Source organism: Grampus griseus, assembly GCF_964374135.1.
Source record: "Grampus griseus genome assembly, chromosome: 12".
In the NCBI taxonomy this organism is placed as follows: Eukaryota; Metazoa; Chordata; class Mammalia; order Artiodactyla; family Delphinidae; genus Grampus; species Grampus griseus.
In genome coordinates, this window is record NC_139006.1 from 9,332,986 (window position 1) to 9,353,098 (window position 20,113).

At 37.0% G+C, this 20,113-nt stretch overlaps 1 protein-coding gene across 16 annotated transcripts in view; it reads right to left on the reverse strand.

Moving 5' to 3' along the window:
• ATXN2 (ataxin 2) overlaps positions 1–20,113 on the reverse strand; it is a 126,204-nt gene that overhangs the window by 86,346 nt on the left and 19,745 nt on the right. For 15 of the 16 annotated variants that reach the window (XR_014297510.1, XR_014297511.1, XR_014297512.1 and 12 more), the window contains exons 2-5: positions 7,076–7,112; positions 5,210–5,269; positions 4,657–4,728; positions 3,920–4,070 (exon numbers count right to left, since the gene is read on the reverse strand). Coding sequence is in view for 8 of the 16 variants with exons in the window: in XM_082667375.1 (XP_082523501.1) it covers positions 3,920–4,070; positions 4,657–4,728; positions 5,210–5,242 (256 nt within the window). In the remaining 8 variants the exon portion in view is untranslated. The remainder of the gene's footprint in view (positions 1–3,919; positions 4,071–4,656; positions 4,729–5,209; positions 5,270–7,075; positions 7,113–20,113) is intronic. The other variant, XM_082667378.1, reaches the window with a different exon arrangement.

Below are 20,113 nucleotides of genomic sequence, written 5' to 3' on the forward strand. Positions count from 1 at the left end.
GTTATTTCACTAAAGCTGGTACAATATGTATTTTTGAACAACCATAACAGCTGAAATGCAGTAGGGAAAATAATCTAGGTCTAGACTTGGCAAACTTTTCCTATAAAGGGCCAGATGGTAAACATTTTTTGGCTTTGAAAGCCATATAGTCTCTATTACAACTATTCAACTCTATGGCTGTAGCATTAAAGCAGCCACAGACAATGCATAAATGAATGGGCATAACTGTGTTTCAATAAAACTTTATTTATTGATGAGTCGATTTGGTCCACAGGCTTTAAGTCTGCTGATCCCTGTTCTACAGGCTGAGAATAGTACAAAGGAAATGAAGCAGAAGAAGCATGAGAGAGAATGGGATAAGGAAGTACAAAAGAAGAGAAGCCACAGAACTAAAATACAGTTGAGTTGGGGTATTAAATCAAAGAGCAACATATGAATAAAGGAGCAATAGGAAGAGCAGAAAGAGAATAAAGGAAAAAAGGAGATGAGAAAGGGATGTTGGAAAGAGACAGAAAACCAAGTAAAAATCGAGTAGCAACAATATGCCAATTCCAAGGTAGACAGATACAAAGGCAGCTGAATGCCCTAAAAAAAAGATGGCAAAATGAAAAGGGGAAAATGAGAGCATCCCAGATCTGTCTGCACTGGAATTCAAATAAAAGATAACACACACACTAATTTTCCAGTGATAATCTGATGGTCTCTTCTAATTACACATGTGCAAAATGAACCCACGGCTTGCAAGATGTAAAGCTACTTTTCACTTTGCCCATAAATCAAACTGGTATGTGTACAACATTCAAGAGGTCAGATGAAACTTATTCACCATATCCTAAGATATCAATTATTTCTAGGCCTATTATTCATTTGCATATGTATATGAATGACTTTTAAACCTTATTAAAATCAGTGAAGTTAGCATTAAAAACTTAAAAACCACATTGACCTTACTAACTCTAAGCAGTTTTCCCCAAAAGAAAGCCAAACATTTAAAAAGGAAAAGAATTTTTGAACAATATAATAATCTGCATATTTATTCTGCATGAGAATTTTGTTTTTTACTTTTGGCTTTATTTGTGGGGAAATCCTTTAAGGTAAATCCAGATTAATTCTGAACCAGCTCAGCTAAACAATAAATTAGACCACATGATTTATGTCACTATAGGACAATGTTTAAGAGCATGACTTGGGGTTAGACAGCATTTGGGTTTGTGTCCTCACTTTATCAAGTTAATTAATCATGTCTCAGTTCCCTCACCTACAACATGTGGATAATAATCACACCCATTTCAGAAAGAAGGTGTGATGATTAAATGAAAAAATGCACATAAAATGCTTAGCACAGACTCCAACACATAGAATAGGCACTTGATTTTAGTTACGTATGATCAACTTAAGATGTTGACAGTACTATTACAGAACAGAATTATAAGATAAAAGCTCAGAAAGGAAACAAATTTCCCTCTTCTTTTAGGAAGCTACGATGTAATATTAGTTTTTTTGTCCTTATCACTCATTCACTTCCATTAATCCTTAAAAAAAAAGCCCTCAATCCACCTACCCATTTAAAACATAGCAAAGTGGTATCAAACTGATACCAGTGGGGACTATTCAAGATAATCTACAATTCTGAGACAGAAAGGGCACTGTGAGGTAAGGAAAGAAAGTACAAATCCTCATGACCTCCAGAACAGAGCCATTCCTAGGATCTTATCATATGAAACTCACGGCTCACATGCCTGACTACACCTCAGAATCAAATACTCAGACCCTCACCCAGGCTAATTACAATGAAATCAGAATCTCCAAAAGTGAGAACTAGGCAATTTTTAAAACCCATGGAGACTAAAATGTGAAACCAGCACTAAGAATCACTAGTTAAATCCTACCTTCCTTTACTCAAGGAGACTAGAAATATGAGTATGTGTTTAACACAAAATAATATAAATCTAAAAGCAGTACTAAGTGCCTTAATTTTCACAATAAATTATGCCAATTAATTACTCTAAAAATTTTTTCTCTATAGTATTTCCAAACTAATACTTTTATAAAGGCAACTTCTGCCAGGATAGTGTTAAGAATCAGGATTAAGAGAACTGAAATCCTAAACACATGACTTAATACTATTTTCAGGATACTATGCACTGGACAGAATTGTATAATTCACTAAACCACTACAGTCTTTAAATAAAATACCTGAAATTACTCCACTACTAGATGTCCTCATCAAAAAAACTATTTATGTACATAGTAAAATACATCCATCCCCTTACGAGTGTACTGAACACTGTCAAAGCTGTTGCTCTGATTTGCATTTTCTTGGCTTTCTACAATAAACACACATTACCTGAGAAATAAAGATATAATAAAATAATAAAATAAAGTAAAAATTTAAAGACATTAATTTTTAATGGGATCAATGAATGGGATGGATACCATACATGTCTTCAAGCAATATTTACCTTTCCAAACTTGGGAAATGTCAATTACCTTTAAGAACAAAAACCAAAGCATACTGTGAATGGCTTTTAGCTAAATGGCCTGGTACCCAATAGACCAGGGAACATCTGTTGCTGTTGTTGCCAATACTTTTTCCAGAGTGCTAAGTGATAAATTCAACTAAAATTTTATTTTTCCTTTTGACTTATGATCCAAGTCACTTTTTAAATTTAAAACAGTGAAATACTTCAATAGTATAAGTATAAATATAAATAATTTTGTGCTCCTGGACATAAACATAATCAACTCCAAAGGCAGTCGCTAAAAACAGACTTGTTTCCTTGTACAGGCCACTGAAGGACTCTTAGACAAAGAGTTGTGAATTAAAGACACAGACATTTAGGAAAACACAAGATCAAAACACAGTGCTTTCATCAGCAATGCAAAAGCAGCTACAGAGTATCTAGCCTGGCCAGCTTCTGAAAAAGCAATCTAACTAAAAGTGAAACCTTATTAAGAGGTCCAAGAGAAAGACTTTAACTTTCTGGAGGCTTGTAATTTCTAAATAACAGCATAATCAGTGCAACAATGAAAACAACTGTTGGTATAGACTGAATAATGAAAATCAAGAACTGCTGTTATAATTTGCAATAGAAATGACTACAGAATTTGAACCCCACCCCAAAAAAAATCATTTGAGAATTTTAGAACCAATTTCAAAATTGCTCAGGAGAGCCTTTCAATGTGTTATTGAACACTCAATACTGCAGAGTATGTTCTCCAAATGAGTAACAGCAATTCCCATATCTTCCTCCTCAACAGACACCTGAAACAGACTAAATTTTAACATAACTGCATCACCGCTTTTATATTCTTAACACATAGTCCCATACTCTGAATGTTTCTTCCAGTATACATGTTCTACTTCTTTACGTTTTTCAACTTCATTAGACAATCATTTTCTATCCATAGCTCTCTGCCTTTCTCCCTTAGCCCTGTGCTTTGATTTCTTTACAACTTAGAAAACTATTTACAGAACAATAAGCATAGTAAAACTGTAAGTATTATTTATAAACATTATAAAACTAAAAACATATAAGCTAAAACACTAAGTCAAATGGGACAAGAAATTTTTAGTTGAGTATAATCAGCAGCATTCTTGATCATAAAACTTTAGAAAATTCTTTACAAACTATTTTTTAATAGAATACAAACTCTCATTATTCATCCTACCAAAAGTACCAAGGAATCTTCTCCCGAGGTTTTAAATATTTTCCAGCAAAAGTGCATTAAAATTTCCATTTCTCTTAATCAAAAAAGTCCATTAAAATTTCCATTTGTCTTAATCAAAAAAGTTCTTATTTCTTGAAAAAAAAAAAAGAAAGAAAGAAAAAAGAAAAGTCTGTATGATTAGTGCAGAGAGTCTTTGCCTGAATATATCTAATAAACCATGAAGCATATTTAGGAAATCAAAACTCACCTCTTCTTGCATAACTGGAGTCCATATCTTTAAACTGTACCACAACAAAATCTGAACACTTGAACAAAATACTCTCCATTATTTCTTCACGTTTTGGCCCCGAACTGGATTCTGTACTTTTCTCATGCGCAGCATCAAGTACCAAATCACACTAGGAAGAATAACATAAGTAAATATTCAAAACATTTATAAAATAAAATCTGACAAGAATACTTTAGCACATCAAGGTACTATTTCTTATATGCCTTTGGTAAAAAATTATCTCAAGACATCCTTATAATCATACCTTTTCCTCAGAAATATGATCTACTATCTATTCCAATATTCAAAAATCCTCTCATCTAAAAGTTGGTCTTTACTACCATGGTCTGTCTTAAGCACAATAGTGGTAAAGAGGAAAACAATGAAACGCCAGACCACTCTTCTAGTCCATAATACTTGCAAAGGCAAAAATATTTTAATAAGCACAAAGAGCAAGAAGTCTTTTTGAATACACAAACCCGTCTATAAAGTAATCAGTACTTGAAACTGAAGAGCGAAATCATTCAAAGTGGTTTTAAACAGCGCATTAAAAGTAAAGTACTATGCATGAAAATGTGACAAACATACCTGCCTCACAACTATAAATTGCTAAATCAGAAACTAATAAACACTACAAGGAAGTCATACAAACATATACAGTAGTTGATGATTCAAGGGGGTTTACATTTAAAAAAAAGAAAAAAAGTAAAAATTACCTTAGGACTGTATGTTTTAAAAACTCCTTCATATATACCTCCGTTTTTCACTTGTACTTCACATTTGGATCCCTAAAAACATACAATTAATTTATCAAAGAAACACTGTGCTATGAAGTCATGGGGGATAACTGCTTTCATTTTACTTTTTAATAGCTTCATTCAACATATTACGTAACCACTGACAGAATAAAAAATTTTAAAACATTAACAATACACCAAATTCTCAAAATTCTTCAGGAGGCCTTGCTCAGAGTCTGCAGTATAAGGTTAAATAGTGAAATTTAGTATTTTTGACTCCAGTTTTATTAAGCGACAAAATAATGCAGTAAGGACAATCAACTAGTAACATTATTTCGTACACAGCAGGGTTAACAAGAACACTTTTATAGTGAGTTGCAATGGCTTGAATAGAGTTCTCATCTGTTTTCTAGTCATCCTGATTAAACATGACCTAAGAAATGTTACTTTGAGAATCATTCACATTTTAACTTCATGAAATTATTTTATTCCACTCACAAGGCAGTTTCTCCCCAATACTCTGATAACTTACAACAACTGATGTAAGTATATGAACCATCCTCATATTTGCATAGATTCCATCAAAAGAAATCTGGAATATTAAGAAAAAACATTATTGGCACTCATTATTTATCTCTGTATATATATTAAAGTTAACACTTCTTTTGTTACAAAATATTTAGTTAGGTTTATAATATCTTACAGTCATTAAAGGGAGATTTGGTTTACTACAATCTTTTGCCTCCTTATGGAGTGTAAGTTTTCAAAAGTGAAATCAGTCATAACAACTAACAATGTTTTGACTATACATGATACAAAAAATCAAAAGTGAACTTCCATATATGAGGAAAGACAAAACCACAGGAACAGAAGACAGGTCAATGACTGAAGAGTAGGATTCACTACAAACTGGCATGAGGGATTTCTGGAGGTGATAAACTGTTCTATTACCTTGACTGTGGTGGTGGTTACACAATTGTATACATCAAAACTCACAGAACTGTACACTAAATAGGGTTAAATATACCTTAAAAAATAAATGGGGTAGGGACTGCCCTGGTGGCGCAGTGGTTGGGAATCCACCTGTCCATGCAGGGGATACGGGTTCCAGCCCTGGTCCAGGAGGATCCCACATATCACACAACAACTAAGCCCATGTGCCACAACTACTGAGCCTGAGCTCTGGAGACCACAAAACACAACTACTGAAGCCTGCGCACCTACAGCCCGTGTTCCGTAACAAGAGAAGCCACTGCAATGAGAAGCCTGTGCACCGCAACGAAGACCTAATGCAGCCATCAATCAATCAATCAATCCTATGCTTAAAAAAATAAAAAAATAAAATAAATGGGGTAGAAGGGGAACCTCTGTAGAAGACCCTTGACTATCTTCTCTTAGCATATCTGAATCAATGATATTGCTCTAAGGTCTAATAAACCACATCACTCCTTATTACACACTACATAAGCATGTGTCCTGATTCTAAAGAAGAAAATCTGTCCACAATAAAGGTGAAGTCTCAAAAAATAGTGACAGCTTCTCATTTATATTTCTTGCATCTTGTGGAACTTGCACCTTCTGTCCTTTGTGCCCAGCTTAATTTCACTGATAAAATTCCAAAATTTAAAACCAGAAGGCCCTTTTCCAAGGGAGAAAAATGAAATAAATAAAAGCACATTATTTCAAAAACAAAACCCCAAAGTTTTGAAAACTCCAGTCCCAGTGTTCCATTTACCTCATTAATCATTTATATTTGCCTTTAGTCATTTATAAAAGAACAAATGAGTTGTTATGATTAAGCATGAAAAATAAAAATATAATTTACAGATAATTCTGCATTTTACACATAGAGTCATCATTAAAAAACAACAGATAGGACTTCCCTGGTGGCAGGTGGAAGTCCTAAGAATCTGCCTGCCAATGCAGGGGACACGGGTTCGAGCTCTGGTCCGGGAAGATCCCACATGCCGCAGAGCAACTAAGCCCATGTGCCACAACTACTGAGCCTGCACTCTAGAGCCTGCGAGCCACAACTGCTGAGCCCACACGCTGCAACTACTGAAGCCCGCACGCCTAGAGCCCACGCTCTGCAACAACAGAAGCCACCACAACGAGAAGCCCATGCACCACAACGAAGAGTAGCTCCGGCTCACTGCAACTAGAGAAAGCCTGTGAACAGCAACGAAGACCCAACACGGCCATAAATTAATTTATATTTAAAAAAAAAACCAATTGATATAGCTAATGGTCTTACAGCTAACCATATTAATCTGCAAAGGTTATCTGAGATAGAAGACAATTTATTTATTTATTTTTTGGCCTTGGCTTTTGGTCTGTGGTTTAGAAATCACATTTTAGTTATCAATTTTTCCAAACAAGTAACATTAAAGTTACTCACCGTAGATTGAGGCAGTCCTTTGCTACTGTTTCGGCCTCTGAAAAGATTAAATGTTATATTTATGAAATTCAACAGGCTAAACAAGCTAAAAATTTTTTTCAAATTTAAAATATCTTATAATTCCATCCAAAAACACACAGGCTATCTGTGGGGAGGGCTCATCTAATATTAAGTATAAAGGCTACATAAGTATGACTCTCACTGCGCTTTGCTGGCTCAGAGGCCCAGAACAGGTAGGGGTCAAGTGAGGGAGGAAGGAGGAAAGAAATGTGACCACAATCAAAATGAAATAAAGTAAAAATAAAAACAACCTATTTAAAGAAATAACCAATACCAAATATAATAATCTCTACTCCAAAAGTAACCACTCACTCTGTTATAAAAAGCTACCCAGGAGCAAAATATAGATTCTATTCCTGATTTAACTGACATATTTGACTAACATCAAGTTACCGCCCATATTTTTCCCTCACCTCTAAAAATAGGTACTGTGTTTACAACTGCAGATAGATATTTGAAAATAAGTTGAATCATTCAAAGAACTTTCACTTTAAATAATAAGTGCCTCTATCAGGATCTATATAACAAGTGCCTTTCCCTGCCAAACCCCTCCCTCTGAAACAGTGCAGTACACCAACATCAGTTGTCAAGTAATTTCCAGTAACATGAACTCTATTTTCAAGTGAACTTAGAAAACATAATACACTGTAAGGCTTGCTCCAATGGAAAAAATTAGGCCCTTTATGAAATGATAAAAAAATTAATAAAGTAAAATTAGTTACTCTTGAGTAACAGTATTGTAATCTCATTCTAATAAAATAATCACAACACTCAAATAAAGCCACAAACTTCAAACATTCAAAGAGAAGCACAATTCAGGTGAAAAAGCCCAGCAGTATGAATGGTGCCAATTCTCAGAAAAGCGGTACTGATATTAGCAATCCGATGTCAGCTGACTGTCTCCAACTCTCATTTACCTTCTCTCATCTAGAAAGTAATGTCTTTGGACTTCCCTGGTGGTCCAGTGGTTAAGAGTCCGTGCTCCCAAAGCAGGGGGCGCAGGTTCAATCCCTGGTCGGGGAATATCCCACATGCCGTGTGGCACGGCCAAAAGAAAAAAAAGAAGACAGAAAATAATGTCTTCAATCAAATCACCTGAGATTCCTTCCACTTCTAACATTCTACCTCTCACACAGCACAGATAAATTCCTTATTCTTAAGGAATATGACCAATAATTTATCATTTATAAAACATGACAAACCAGACACTATGGTAAGCATTATGTCAAATCTCTCCCCTACTTTACAGGTAAGGAAACTGTACCTTAGCAGCTAAATATCTTGACCAAAATCATCCAGTTCAAGAGCAGCAGAGCTGGTATTTAAACCAGGTGATCCGAAGTATAGACTTTTCATTTCTAGATTATGTTGCCTTTCTGACATTGTATCACAAGGAATGAACTTGACAATAAAGCCTAACCCAATTTCTACATCTTTTAAATACCATTTGAATGTACTGTTTTTCTATTTATTTGTAGTCTGCAGCCAAAGACAAACAGATTTTATTTATTTGTTTGTTTGTTGTTTGGCTGCGCTGGGTCTTAGTTGTGGCGTGTGGGATCTTCGTTGCCGTGTGTGGGATCTTTAGTTGTGGCGTGCGAACTCTTACTTGCGGCATGTGGGATCTAGTTCCCTAACCAGAGATTGAACCCTGGCCCCCTGCATGGGGAGCGTGGAGTCTTAGCCACTGAACCACCAGGGAAGTTCCGTCAAAGACTAAAAAATGGCTAAGTCTTGCCATTTTATCTTATCCTAGTGGTTGCTGTGATGCCACAGTTAAAAGACTTAAAACAAATGACACGAATTAAGTGCCCTTAAACTTATGCAGCATCCCCACAATGCTATTTAAAAGAATTTAAAATACGGGCTTCCCTGGTGGCGCAGTGGTTGAGAGTCCGCCTGCCGATGCAGGGTACATGGGTTCGTGCCCTGGTCCGGGAAGATTCCACATGCCGTGGAGTGGCTAGGGCTGTGAGCCACGGCCGCTGAGCCTGTGCGTCCGGAGCCTGTGCTCCGCAACAGGAGGGCCACAACAGAGAGGCCCGCGAAAAAATTTAAAACATAAAACTCCATTACAGAAGTCACATTATTTTTTAATTGATTGTACAGTTGTATCTTTGAATCAATCCAGTTTACTTAGTAGAACAAACTGGTCAGTAAGGAAAATAAAAGACTCAGAGTGGTATAAACGTACAAAATCAGTATAGAAACCACTGATTTCCACTAATCTACCAGGTGGGTGGACACCCAAAGGGAATGTTAGCATACCACAGTAACATTCTCTGAAACTGGTAAAGCCCACGTTCATTCTTGTTTTTTTCTTTTTTGGATCCACTCAGATTATGCTTGACTTTTACTCTTTTCCTTTAGTATTTCAGGAAAAGCATTCTAATATTTCATACAGTAAAAAAAAAAAAAAAAAGACTCTCAAAAACAGCTAAGGTCATATCCTAGTCCTAAATATACCTATAATGTGACAGATCAGATTTAGCAAAACAACAATATCCAGGATTCTAAATTTCCAATAACCACTGAACATGAGGTTAAAATGTGAATCAAAATGCCAAATTAATATAAAGAAATTTACAAAAATAATAATAAAGAGTTCATATTGCTTCAAAATAATACAGGAGGGAGAAAATAGACGGGGTTATAAATGAAAAAAGACTGGCATGAGTTGGTAACTGCTGAAGCCAGGTGATGGGTGTGCAGGGGTTCATTATATCATTCTTCTTGCTTTTTACAATTTCCTTAAGTCAAAAAAAAAAAAAAAAGCCTTCAGATATGACACAATGGAAGCCTGGATTTAATCAAGTGTATTTATCTACCAGTTTAGAGGGAACATTGGGTAGAAGAGTAAGTTAACTGATACCATAAGGTTACAAGTCCGTAAAATCCAGGATGTGGTAAATTTCACTTAAGAGATGACAGTTCCTTCAACAAATAATGGCATGTGAAGAAAACAAAATGTGCAGGAAAAATTATAACATTTAAAGGTACACAAAAATCAAAAGCAAAGTGTGGCTTCCCAATTTCAAAACTCATCACAAAGCTACAGTAATTGAAACAGTGTGGTCCTGGCCTAAGGACAGACATAAAAACCAACGGCATAGAATACAGAGCCCAGAAATAAACCCTCATATTTACGGGCAATTGATTATTAACAAGGGGGTCAAGATCATTCAAAGGAAGGTCTCTTCAACAAATGATTCTGGGGACTTCTCTGGTGGTCCAGTGGTTAAGAATCCACCATCCAATGCAGGGGCCACAGGTTTGAGCCCTGGTCAGGGAACCAAGATCCCACATGCTGCGGGGCAACATAGCCCATGCACCACAATTACAGAGAAGCCTGCACGCTGCAATGAAAGATCCCACCTGCCGCAGCTAAGACCCAACGCAGCACCCCCCCCCCAAAAAAAGGAGCCAAAGACCTAAATTTAAGAGCTAAAACTATGAAACTCTTAGGGAAAAAAAAAAAGGGAAAATCTTCATGGCCTTGAATTTGGCAATAATTTATTAACTGTGACACCAAAGGCATACAACATAAGAAAAAATATGTATAAAAAGGATTTCATCAAAATTAAAAACTTTTGTGCAAAAAACAGTATCAGAGTGTAAAAAGACAACCCACAGAACAGTAGAAAATACCTGCACATATCTCATAACGGGTTAATATCTAGAATACATAAAGAACTCCTACAGGGCTTTCCCTGGTGGCGCAGTGGTTGAGAGTCCGCCTGCTGATGCAGGGGACATGGGTTCGTGCCCCGGTCCGGAAAGATCCAACATGCCGCAGAGCAGCTAGGCCCGTGAGCCATGGCCGCTGAGCCTGCGCGTCCGGAGCCTGTGCTCCACAACGGGAGAGGCCACAACAGTGAGAGACCCGTGTACCGCAAAAAAAAAAAAAAAAACTCCTATAACTCGACATCAAAAAAAACCATACAACTCAGTTCAAAAATGGGCAAAAGACTTGAACAGACATTTCTCCAAAGAAGTTTATACAGTTGGCCAATAAGTACATGAAAAGATGCTCAAATCACACTAGTAATTAGGAAAATTCAAATCAAAACCACAATGAGCTATGATGGCTATTATAAACAAACAATGGCTATTATAAACAGAAAATAACAAGTGTTGACAAAAATGTGGAGAAACTGGAACTCTTGTACAGTTTCTAGGAATGCAAAACTGTGCAGCTACTGTGAAAAATAGTATGGCAGTTCCTCAAAAAACTAAACATAGAATTACCACATGATCCAGGAATCTCACTTCTGAATGTATACCCAAAATAATTGAAAGCAGAGATTTTAACATATATTTGTACACCAATGTTCATAGCAGCTTTATTCACAAAAGGCAAAAGGTGGGAAAAAAACCAAATGTCCACTGACGAATGTATAAACACAATGTGGTACCATCCATACAATGGAATATTATTCAGTCTTAAATGAAGTTCTGATACATGCTACAACATGAATGAATCTTGAAGACATGCAAAGTGAAATAAGACATACACGAAAGGGCAACTATTACATGATTCTACTTATGTAAGATACACAGAGTACTCAAATTCATAGAAATAGAAAGTAGAATGGTAGATCCCAGGGGCTGGGGGACTGTTGGAATTAGAAGCAAATGCTTAATGTGTATAGGGCTTCCTTTGGGTGTGAAAATGTTTTAGAACTTAATAGAGGTGGTACTAGTACAACAACTGGAATGTACTTAACTACAGTGAACCACACATTTAAAAATGGTTAAAACAGTAACTTTCGCGTTATGTATATTTTACCACAATTAAAAAGAACAGAGAATTCCATGGCGGTCCAGTGGTTAGGACTCTGCACTTTCACTGCCAAGGGCCCGGGTTCGATCCCTGGTCAGGGAACTAAGATCCTGTAAGCCACACAGGGGCCATAAACAAACAAACAAACATAAAAAAATAAAATTTTTTAAAAAAGGTAAGCTCCAAATGAAATTCATTTGCAACAGTGTGTAGAGAAGTTCATGCCTAAGGGTGCTCTCAAAAATAGTGCAGACTGTGGTCAAAGGCAACTGAGAGTAAATTGGTAAAATCATTGCTTAACATAGGCTTACTTGATTTAAAAAAAAAAAAAAGAAGATCCAACTACAAACTGTCTATAAAAGAGATACTTTAGACTGAAAGATATAAATAGATTGAAAGTAAAAAGATGGAAAAAGACATAGCATGCGAACAAGAAAGCTAGAGTGGGTATACTAATATCAGACAACATAGGCTTTAAAACAACAACAAAAAATATCACTAGAGATAAAGAGGGATATTTTAAAATGATAAAAAGGTCAACTCATCAGGAAGAAGGAAGAAGCATTCCAACTGGACTCTGTGTGCCATTTTCACATAAGTCCTGGGCCACTGGAGATGAACTCTTCACAGAAATTATCTGTACCATACTGACCCAGAGCCCTGCTCCTTCACCTAGAGAGTTGTCTCATGCTCCATTTCCTTGTCATACTATCAACCTGACAACTAAACTCCAACTAATAAATGTAGAAGGAATGATGGAATTAGAAGGATACCATTTGGTAACCACCACAGTAATAACTGTTTCAGGCAAAAATCACCAAATGAGGGCTTCCCTGGTGGCGCAGTGGTTGAGAGTCCGCCTGCCGATGCAGGGGACACAGGTTCGTGCCCCGGTCCGGGAAGATCCCACATGCCGTGGAGCGGCTGTACCCGTGAGCCATGGCCGCTGAGCCTGCGCGTCTGGAGCCTGTGCTCCGCAACGGTAGAGGCCACAACAGTGAGGCCCACGTACCGCAAAAAAAAAAAAAAAAAAAAAAAAAAAAAAAAAAATCACCAAATGGATGCTAATCTAGTAAAGTAGAAACAGGGTATTTACATAATCACAAAGCAACTCATCACAAGATACTGATTAATGACAAAGTGAAAAATAATTTTATAGAAAAGGAGCCCAGCACCATCCTAATCAAGTGACCAAAGTTAACAGCATGAGCAATGGGATAAATGTACATCATTCACCTCCTCTCAGGCAATGAGAACACATGCATCACTTCTGCAGTATTCTCGCCAAAAATGTATAAACTGAATCTAATCATGAGGAAACATCAGACAAACCCTAGCTGAGGGACATTCTACAAAACAACCTGCAATATCAGAGTGTCAAATCACAAAAGACTAAGAAACTACTTCAGATTAAAGGAGACCAACAAGACATGACAACTGAATGTAACATATAAACCTGGATTGGTTCTTAGACCAGATTTTTTTTGGGGGGGGGCGGGGGTGTGTAAAGAACATTAGAAGACCAATTAGTAAAATCTGAATAAGGTCAACAGATAATAATTTGGCACAATATTAATTTCCTTATTTTGACAATTGTACTGTGGTTTTGTAAGAGAATATCCTTGTTATTAGGAAATACACTCTGAAGTATTTAGAACTAAGGGGCACCATGTCTCTCATATGTTTAATAAAACTATTTAAATTTTATATTAATTATATACGTATATATTAATTTTAATGAGAGAGAAAATGAAAAAAATGCAGTGAAAAGTTCCTTGGAGAATATACGTGAAGAGTATAGAAGAATTCTTTGCACAATTGTTGCAACTTTTCTATAACTCTAAAGTCATTTATAAACAAAATTTTTTAAAATTAGGAACTGTGAATGATTCATTAACTTCTATCTACTTGTCTAAAGTATCTTTAAATTTTTGTAATAAAAAAACTTGCCCAGCCTTAAATGCCACCTTTTCAAGAAGCCTCCCTTGGATTATGCCATACCAATCAAATACATGGTGCTCTCTTCAACTCTCTAGACTGGAATTTAGCATAATCTGCTCTGCATTATAGTTACCAGTAAACCTATCATATACCCACTACTCAGGGTCATCACCTGACAACATGGTGCTTTTGTGCAAAGCAAATAATGATGGCTCCTCCAGGGAGTCACAGCCCCACACTAGAGAAAACGGTGAGGTCAGCAGCCAACACCTTTGAGAAAATTAGAAGGTACCAGAGCAGATGCCATCCGAAAAGGCATATCACATAGCCAAAGAAACTCCTGGATTTCAAAACCCATTTGTGGCCTCGGTCAGGAGCTCGTGGATGAAATGAAAGCTAAATAACCAAGACTGGCAGACAGGATCTTGTCCATCTTTCTACCATCTACCAAAATTAGCACAGAGGAACTGTGCCTCACATATGATAATACACAATAAATATTTAATGAATTAACAAGCCCAGTCAAAGAAGAAAGAAAAAAATGAACATGAAAGCTTTCAAAGTAAAGATCTTCCTCAACTTATGATGGAATTACGTCCTGATAAACCCATGGTGTAAGCTGAAAGTGGAAAATACATGTATATACCTAACCTACCGATCATCATAGCTTAGCCTAGCCTACCTTAAATGTGCTCAGAGCACTTATATTAGTCTACAGTTGGGTACAACCATCTAACACAAAGCCTATTTTATAATAAAGTGTTGAAGATTCCATGTAACTTACTGAACACTGTCCTGAAAGTGAAAACCATTGTGATTATATGGGTACAGAATGGTTGTAAGTGCTTACCACTCATAATCATGTGGTTGCAGCTCGCTGCCACTGACCAACATCATGAGAGAGTATCATACCACATAAAGCTAATCTGGGAAAAGATCAAAATTCAAAATTCGAAATAGGGTGTCTACTGAACGCTTATTGTTTTCGCACCGTCCTAAGTCAGGGACCATCTGTAATAATTCTCTAAATCAAGCATCAGCAAACTACAGCCCACAAACCTGTTTTTGTCTGGGCTTTGAGTGAATATGGTTTTAAGTTCTTAAAGCGTTAAAAAAAAAAAAAAAAAGCCAAGAACAATATGCAACAGAGAAGTTACATGGCTCATAAAGCCTAAAATATCTGGGTCATTACAAGCAGAATTTGCTGACCTCTGAACTGAAAAAATGTGGCTGCAATGTCAATAAGTGCAAGCTAAAAATAAAGTCTACTGGGGATTTCCCTGGTGGTCCAGTGGTTAAGACCCCGCACTCCCAATGCAGGGGCCCCAGGTTCGATCCCTGGTCGGGGAACTTAGATCCCACGATACCGCAACTAAGCCTGCGAGCTCTGCAGCCGTTGCACTGCAACTGGAGAAGCCCGAGCGCCACAATGAAGACCCAGCACAGCCTAAATTAATTAATTAAAAAAAATAATAAAGTCTACTACTGTTTTACACAAACTTAGTACTTCTACAAGAAACTTACTAGCACTATATACTTTCCACGAAAGTTTAATGTACACATAATTGAGAAATGTCATGAAAGTACTCTTGCTCTCATTTAATTATTTTTAGGTTCTACAATGCAATTCAATTGAGGTTGATTCACCTATTCGGGGGGGAAAAAAAATCAAGGTATTTTACTAATGTACATTTGATGACAATACTATGAGCAAGTTCCAGAAAGACAAGGACTTTGTAGTGACCACCAAATCAAAAGCACCCAGCATAAAATGATGAAGAGGTAAGGTAAACTGTAGATTAAAATAGACCTGAGACATAGCAAACAACTTGTGAACCTCATGTGAGCACTCATTAGAACAAATTGTAAAAGAAAAATAAAATGATAAGACACTCGAACTGGAGTTTCTAGCTTACGTAATAATGTAAGAAAAAGAAATAAAAGGCACAATGTTTGGACAAGAAGGAGGAAAACTGTCTTTAATAAAAGACAACATGATTATTATGCAGAGAATCTACCAAAAAAACCCTACTAGAAGAAAGCTTAGCAAGGCTAACTCGAAATGGATCAATGACCTAATCATAAAAGGTTTAAATAAAAGTTAAAAAAAAAATTTCTCCCACCCCCCCACCCCCTGCCTATGGCCATCATCAATCTGCTCTCTGTATCTATGAGCTTGGTTTTTTAGTTTGTTTTTTTAAAGATAACCACATATATGAGAGATCCTACAATATGTCTTTCTGTGTCTGACTTACTGCACTTAGCAATACACTCTTGAGGTCCATCCATGTTGTTGCAAACGGCAACATTTCGTTCTCTTTTATGACTGAGTAATATTCCATTTTATACGTATATTTCACTTAGATTGTTTCCTTACCTTGGTTATTGTAAATAATGCTGCAATGACCATGTGGTACATATATCTTTTCAAGTGTTTTCATTTTCTTTGGATAAATGCCTAGAAGTGGAACTGTTGGATCATATGGTAGTTGTAAATCTTTATGACCTCAGGTTAGGCAAAGGTTTCAGAGAAGACAGAAAAAATATAAACCATAAAAGCAAAAAACTGACAAATCAGACTTCATCAAATTTTAAAATATTCTGTGCTTTTAAAGACACTGTTAAGTAATGGCCTATATGGGAAAAGAATCTAAAAAAGAGTGGATATATGTATATGTATTCAATATAACTGATTCACTTCGCTGTACACCTGACACTAACACAACATTGTAAATCAACTATACTCCGGGGTACTTCCCTGGTGGTACAGTGGCTAAGACTCCACGCTCCCAATGCAGAGGGCCTGGGTTTGATCCCTGGGCAGGGAACTAGATTCCACATACCGAAACTAAGAGTTTGCAGGCCACAACTAAAGATACCACATGCCACAACTAAAAGATCCCCCATGCAGCAATGAAGATCCCGAGTGCCACAACTAAGACACGGCACAGCCAAATAAATAAATAAATAAATAAATAAATAAATATATTTTTGTAAAAAAATGGTTTGGATGGTAAAATGTATGTTATCGGTATTAAAAAAAACCCTATACTCCAATAAAGAATTTTTTAAAAGACACTGTTAGGAAAATAAAAAGCCAATCCCCAGACAAGGAAGTATTTGCAAAATATGTCTGATAATGGACTTCTACCCAGACTATACAGAAAGCTTATTAATAAGACAAATAGCCCGGACTTCCCTGGTGGCACAGTGGTTAAGAATCCGCCTGCCAATGCAGGGGTCACGGGTTCGATCCCTGGTCCGGGAAGATCCCACATGCCGCAGAGCAACTAAGCACCACAACTACTGAGTCTGTGCTCTAGAGCCCACGAGCCACAACTACCGAAGCCAGTGTGCCTACAGCCCATGCTCTGCATCAAGAGAATAATAAGCCCATGCACCGCAATGAAGAATAGCCCCTGCTCTCCACAACTAGAGGAAGCCCGTATGCAGTGACAAAGACCCAACGCAGCCATAAATAAATAAATAAATAAATATTTTTTAAAAAGACAAATAGCCCAATAAATGGGAAAAAAGTCTTATACAGTCATTTAACCAAATAAGATTTACTGGGTAAAATTAAAGACTGACAATACCAACTGCTAGTGAGGATACCAAGAAGCTGAAACTCTCATACACTGCTGGTGGAAATGGAAAATAGTACAGCCATTTTGGAAAAGAGTTTGGCAGTATGTTATAAAGTTTAACATACTTTTAAAATCCAGCAACCCCATTCCTAGGTAATTATACAAGAGGAATGAATATGAATGTTAGCAGCTAGTTTATTCATAATAACCCAAAACTGAAAACAACCCAAATGTCCACTACCTAGTGAATGAATGCACGAACTGTGGTAGCATATCCTTAACAATGGAATACTTCTTGGTTATAAAGTTACAAATTACTGATACATGCTACACACAACATGGATGAATTTCAAAACGCACTGTGCTTACTGACTAAGCAGAAGCCAGACACCAAAAGCTACATAATCCATGATTCCATCTACATAACATTCTGGAAAGGCACTACAGATGTAGAAATCAGATCAATGATTCTAAGGGCTGAGGGTCAAGGGAGGGGATTTAATTAATATAAAGGCACAAGAGGGAACTTTATAGGGTAGTATATCTTAATTGTGTTATTGACAACATGACTATACACATTTGTCAAAACTAAAAGAACTTTACACTAAACGAGTTTACTGTACGTAAATTATACCTCAAAAAACCTGCCACATCCCCCTCAAACTAAAGGCAGATCCAAAGAAACCGTAAAACTTAAACTTAAAAAAAAAAAAATTGAGGGACTTCCCTGGTGGTGCAGTGGTTAAGAATCCACCTGCCAATGCAGGGGACACAGGTTCGATCCCTGGTCTAGGAAGATCCCACATGCCACAGGGCAACTAAGCCCGTGCACCACAACTACTGAGCCTGTACTCTAGGGCCCACGTGCTGCAACTACAGAGCCTGCAATGCTGCAACTTCTGTACCCTGCGCACCTACAGCCCGTGCTCTGCAACAAGAGAAGCCACTGCAGTGAGAAGCCCACGCACCGCAACGAAGACCCAAACACAGCCAAAAATAAATAAATAAATATAGTATTAAAAAAAATTGAAATTGATGGTATGTAAATTATAACCAAATAAATGTGAAGTTACAAATTCATATTATACACTTAAAATTGGTGAATTTTACTGTGTGTTAATTATACCTCAGTAAAGGAGTTTTGTTTTGTTTTTTTTTCCCAGTACGTAGGCCTCTCACTGTTGTGGTCTCTCCTGCTGCGGGGCACAGGCTCCAGACGTGCAGCCTTAGCAGCCATGGCTCACGGGCCCAGCCGCTCCGTGGCACGTGGGATCCTCCCAGACCGGGGCACGAACCCGTGTCCCCTGCATCGGCAGGCGGACTCTCAACCACTGCGCCACCAGGGAAGCCCTTGTTTTTCTTTTAAGAGACAAAAAAGGGAAAACCTGAACTAATAGGACATTAAAAAATACTAAGGAATTAATGTTAATTTTTAAAAATGTGATAATGGTTTCCATTCTCTTAGATACTATACTGAAATATTTACAGAAGAAATGTCATGATGTCAGGAATTGCTTCAAAATAATCTAGGAAGGCTAGAGTAATCAAGACAGTATGGTAATGGCATAAGGACATACATACAGATCAATGAAATAGCATTAACTGTCCAGAAATAAACTCTTACATTTATGGTCAACTGATTTTTGAGAAAAGTGCCAGGACAATTCAATGGGGAAAGATTAGTTATTTTCACAAATAGTGCTGGGACAACTGGATATCCACCTGCAAAAGAATGTATCTGGACCCCTACTGCATATCATATACAAAAATTAACTCAAAATGGATTAAAGATGTAAATGTAAGAGCTAAAACTATAAAATTCTTAAGGCAAAAAACATGAGAATAAATCTTCAATGGATTTGGCAATGGATTCTTAGATATGACAGTAAAAGCACAAACTACAGATGAAAAAATAGATAAACGGGACTTGAGATCAAGATTTAAAACTTTTTTGCTGCAAAGGACAACATCAATACACCGAGAGCAAAAGAAACAAGTAAGAAGGGACTGTGGATAAATTATAAAGATTTCAGACATTCCCTGACTAAGGGAAACTGAAAGCACTAGGACACCAGAGAGCATACTAAAATGCAAAGGGCATGCAATTTCTACTGGTACTGCCAACAGACAATGTAATTGAAAAACTGTTTACTTTTTCATTTTTCACCATTCTGGTCATTCATCACCACTTTTCAACATGGCACCTATACATGTCATTCACCATTTTCTACAACTATTTGAACAAGCCTGGGTGACAAATGTACACAGTCAAAATACTACATTGATCCAAATTTCTAGAACCAGACTACTTGTACGGATACAACTGATACTCTTCGGCATAGTAAGAATACTACACACCTCAAACTCCCTTCCAATAGAGTTGTAATAATGTTGTTCCCCCAAATATTCACATGGCTGACTGCTTCTTGTTACTTAGATGTCACCTCCTCAGAGCGGCTTACCCAGACCCACCCATCAAAAGTAGCTCCCCAACTACTATTATATCACTCTGTTTTAGTACTTAAGTAACTAATACTTAGTATATTACAGCACTTAATAACTGAAATTTTGGGCTTCCCTGGTGGCGCAGTGGTTGAGAGTCCGCCTGCCGATGCAGGGGACACAGGTTCGTGCCCGGTCCGGGAAGATCCCACGTGCCGCAGAGCG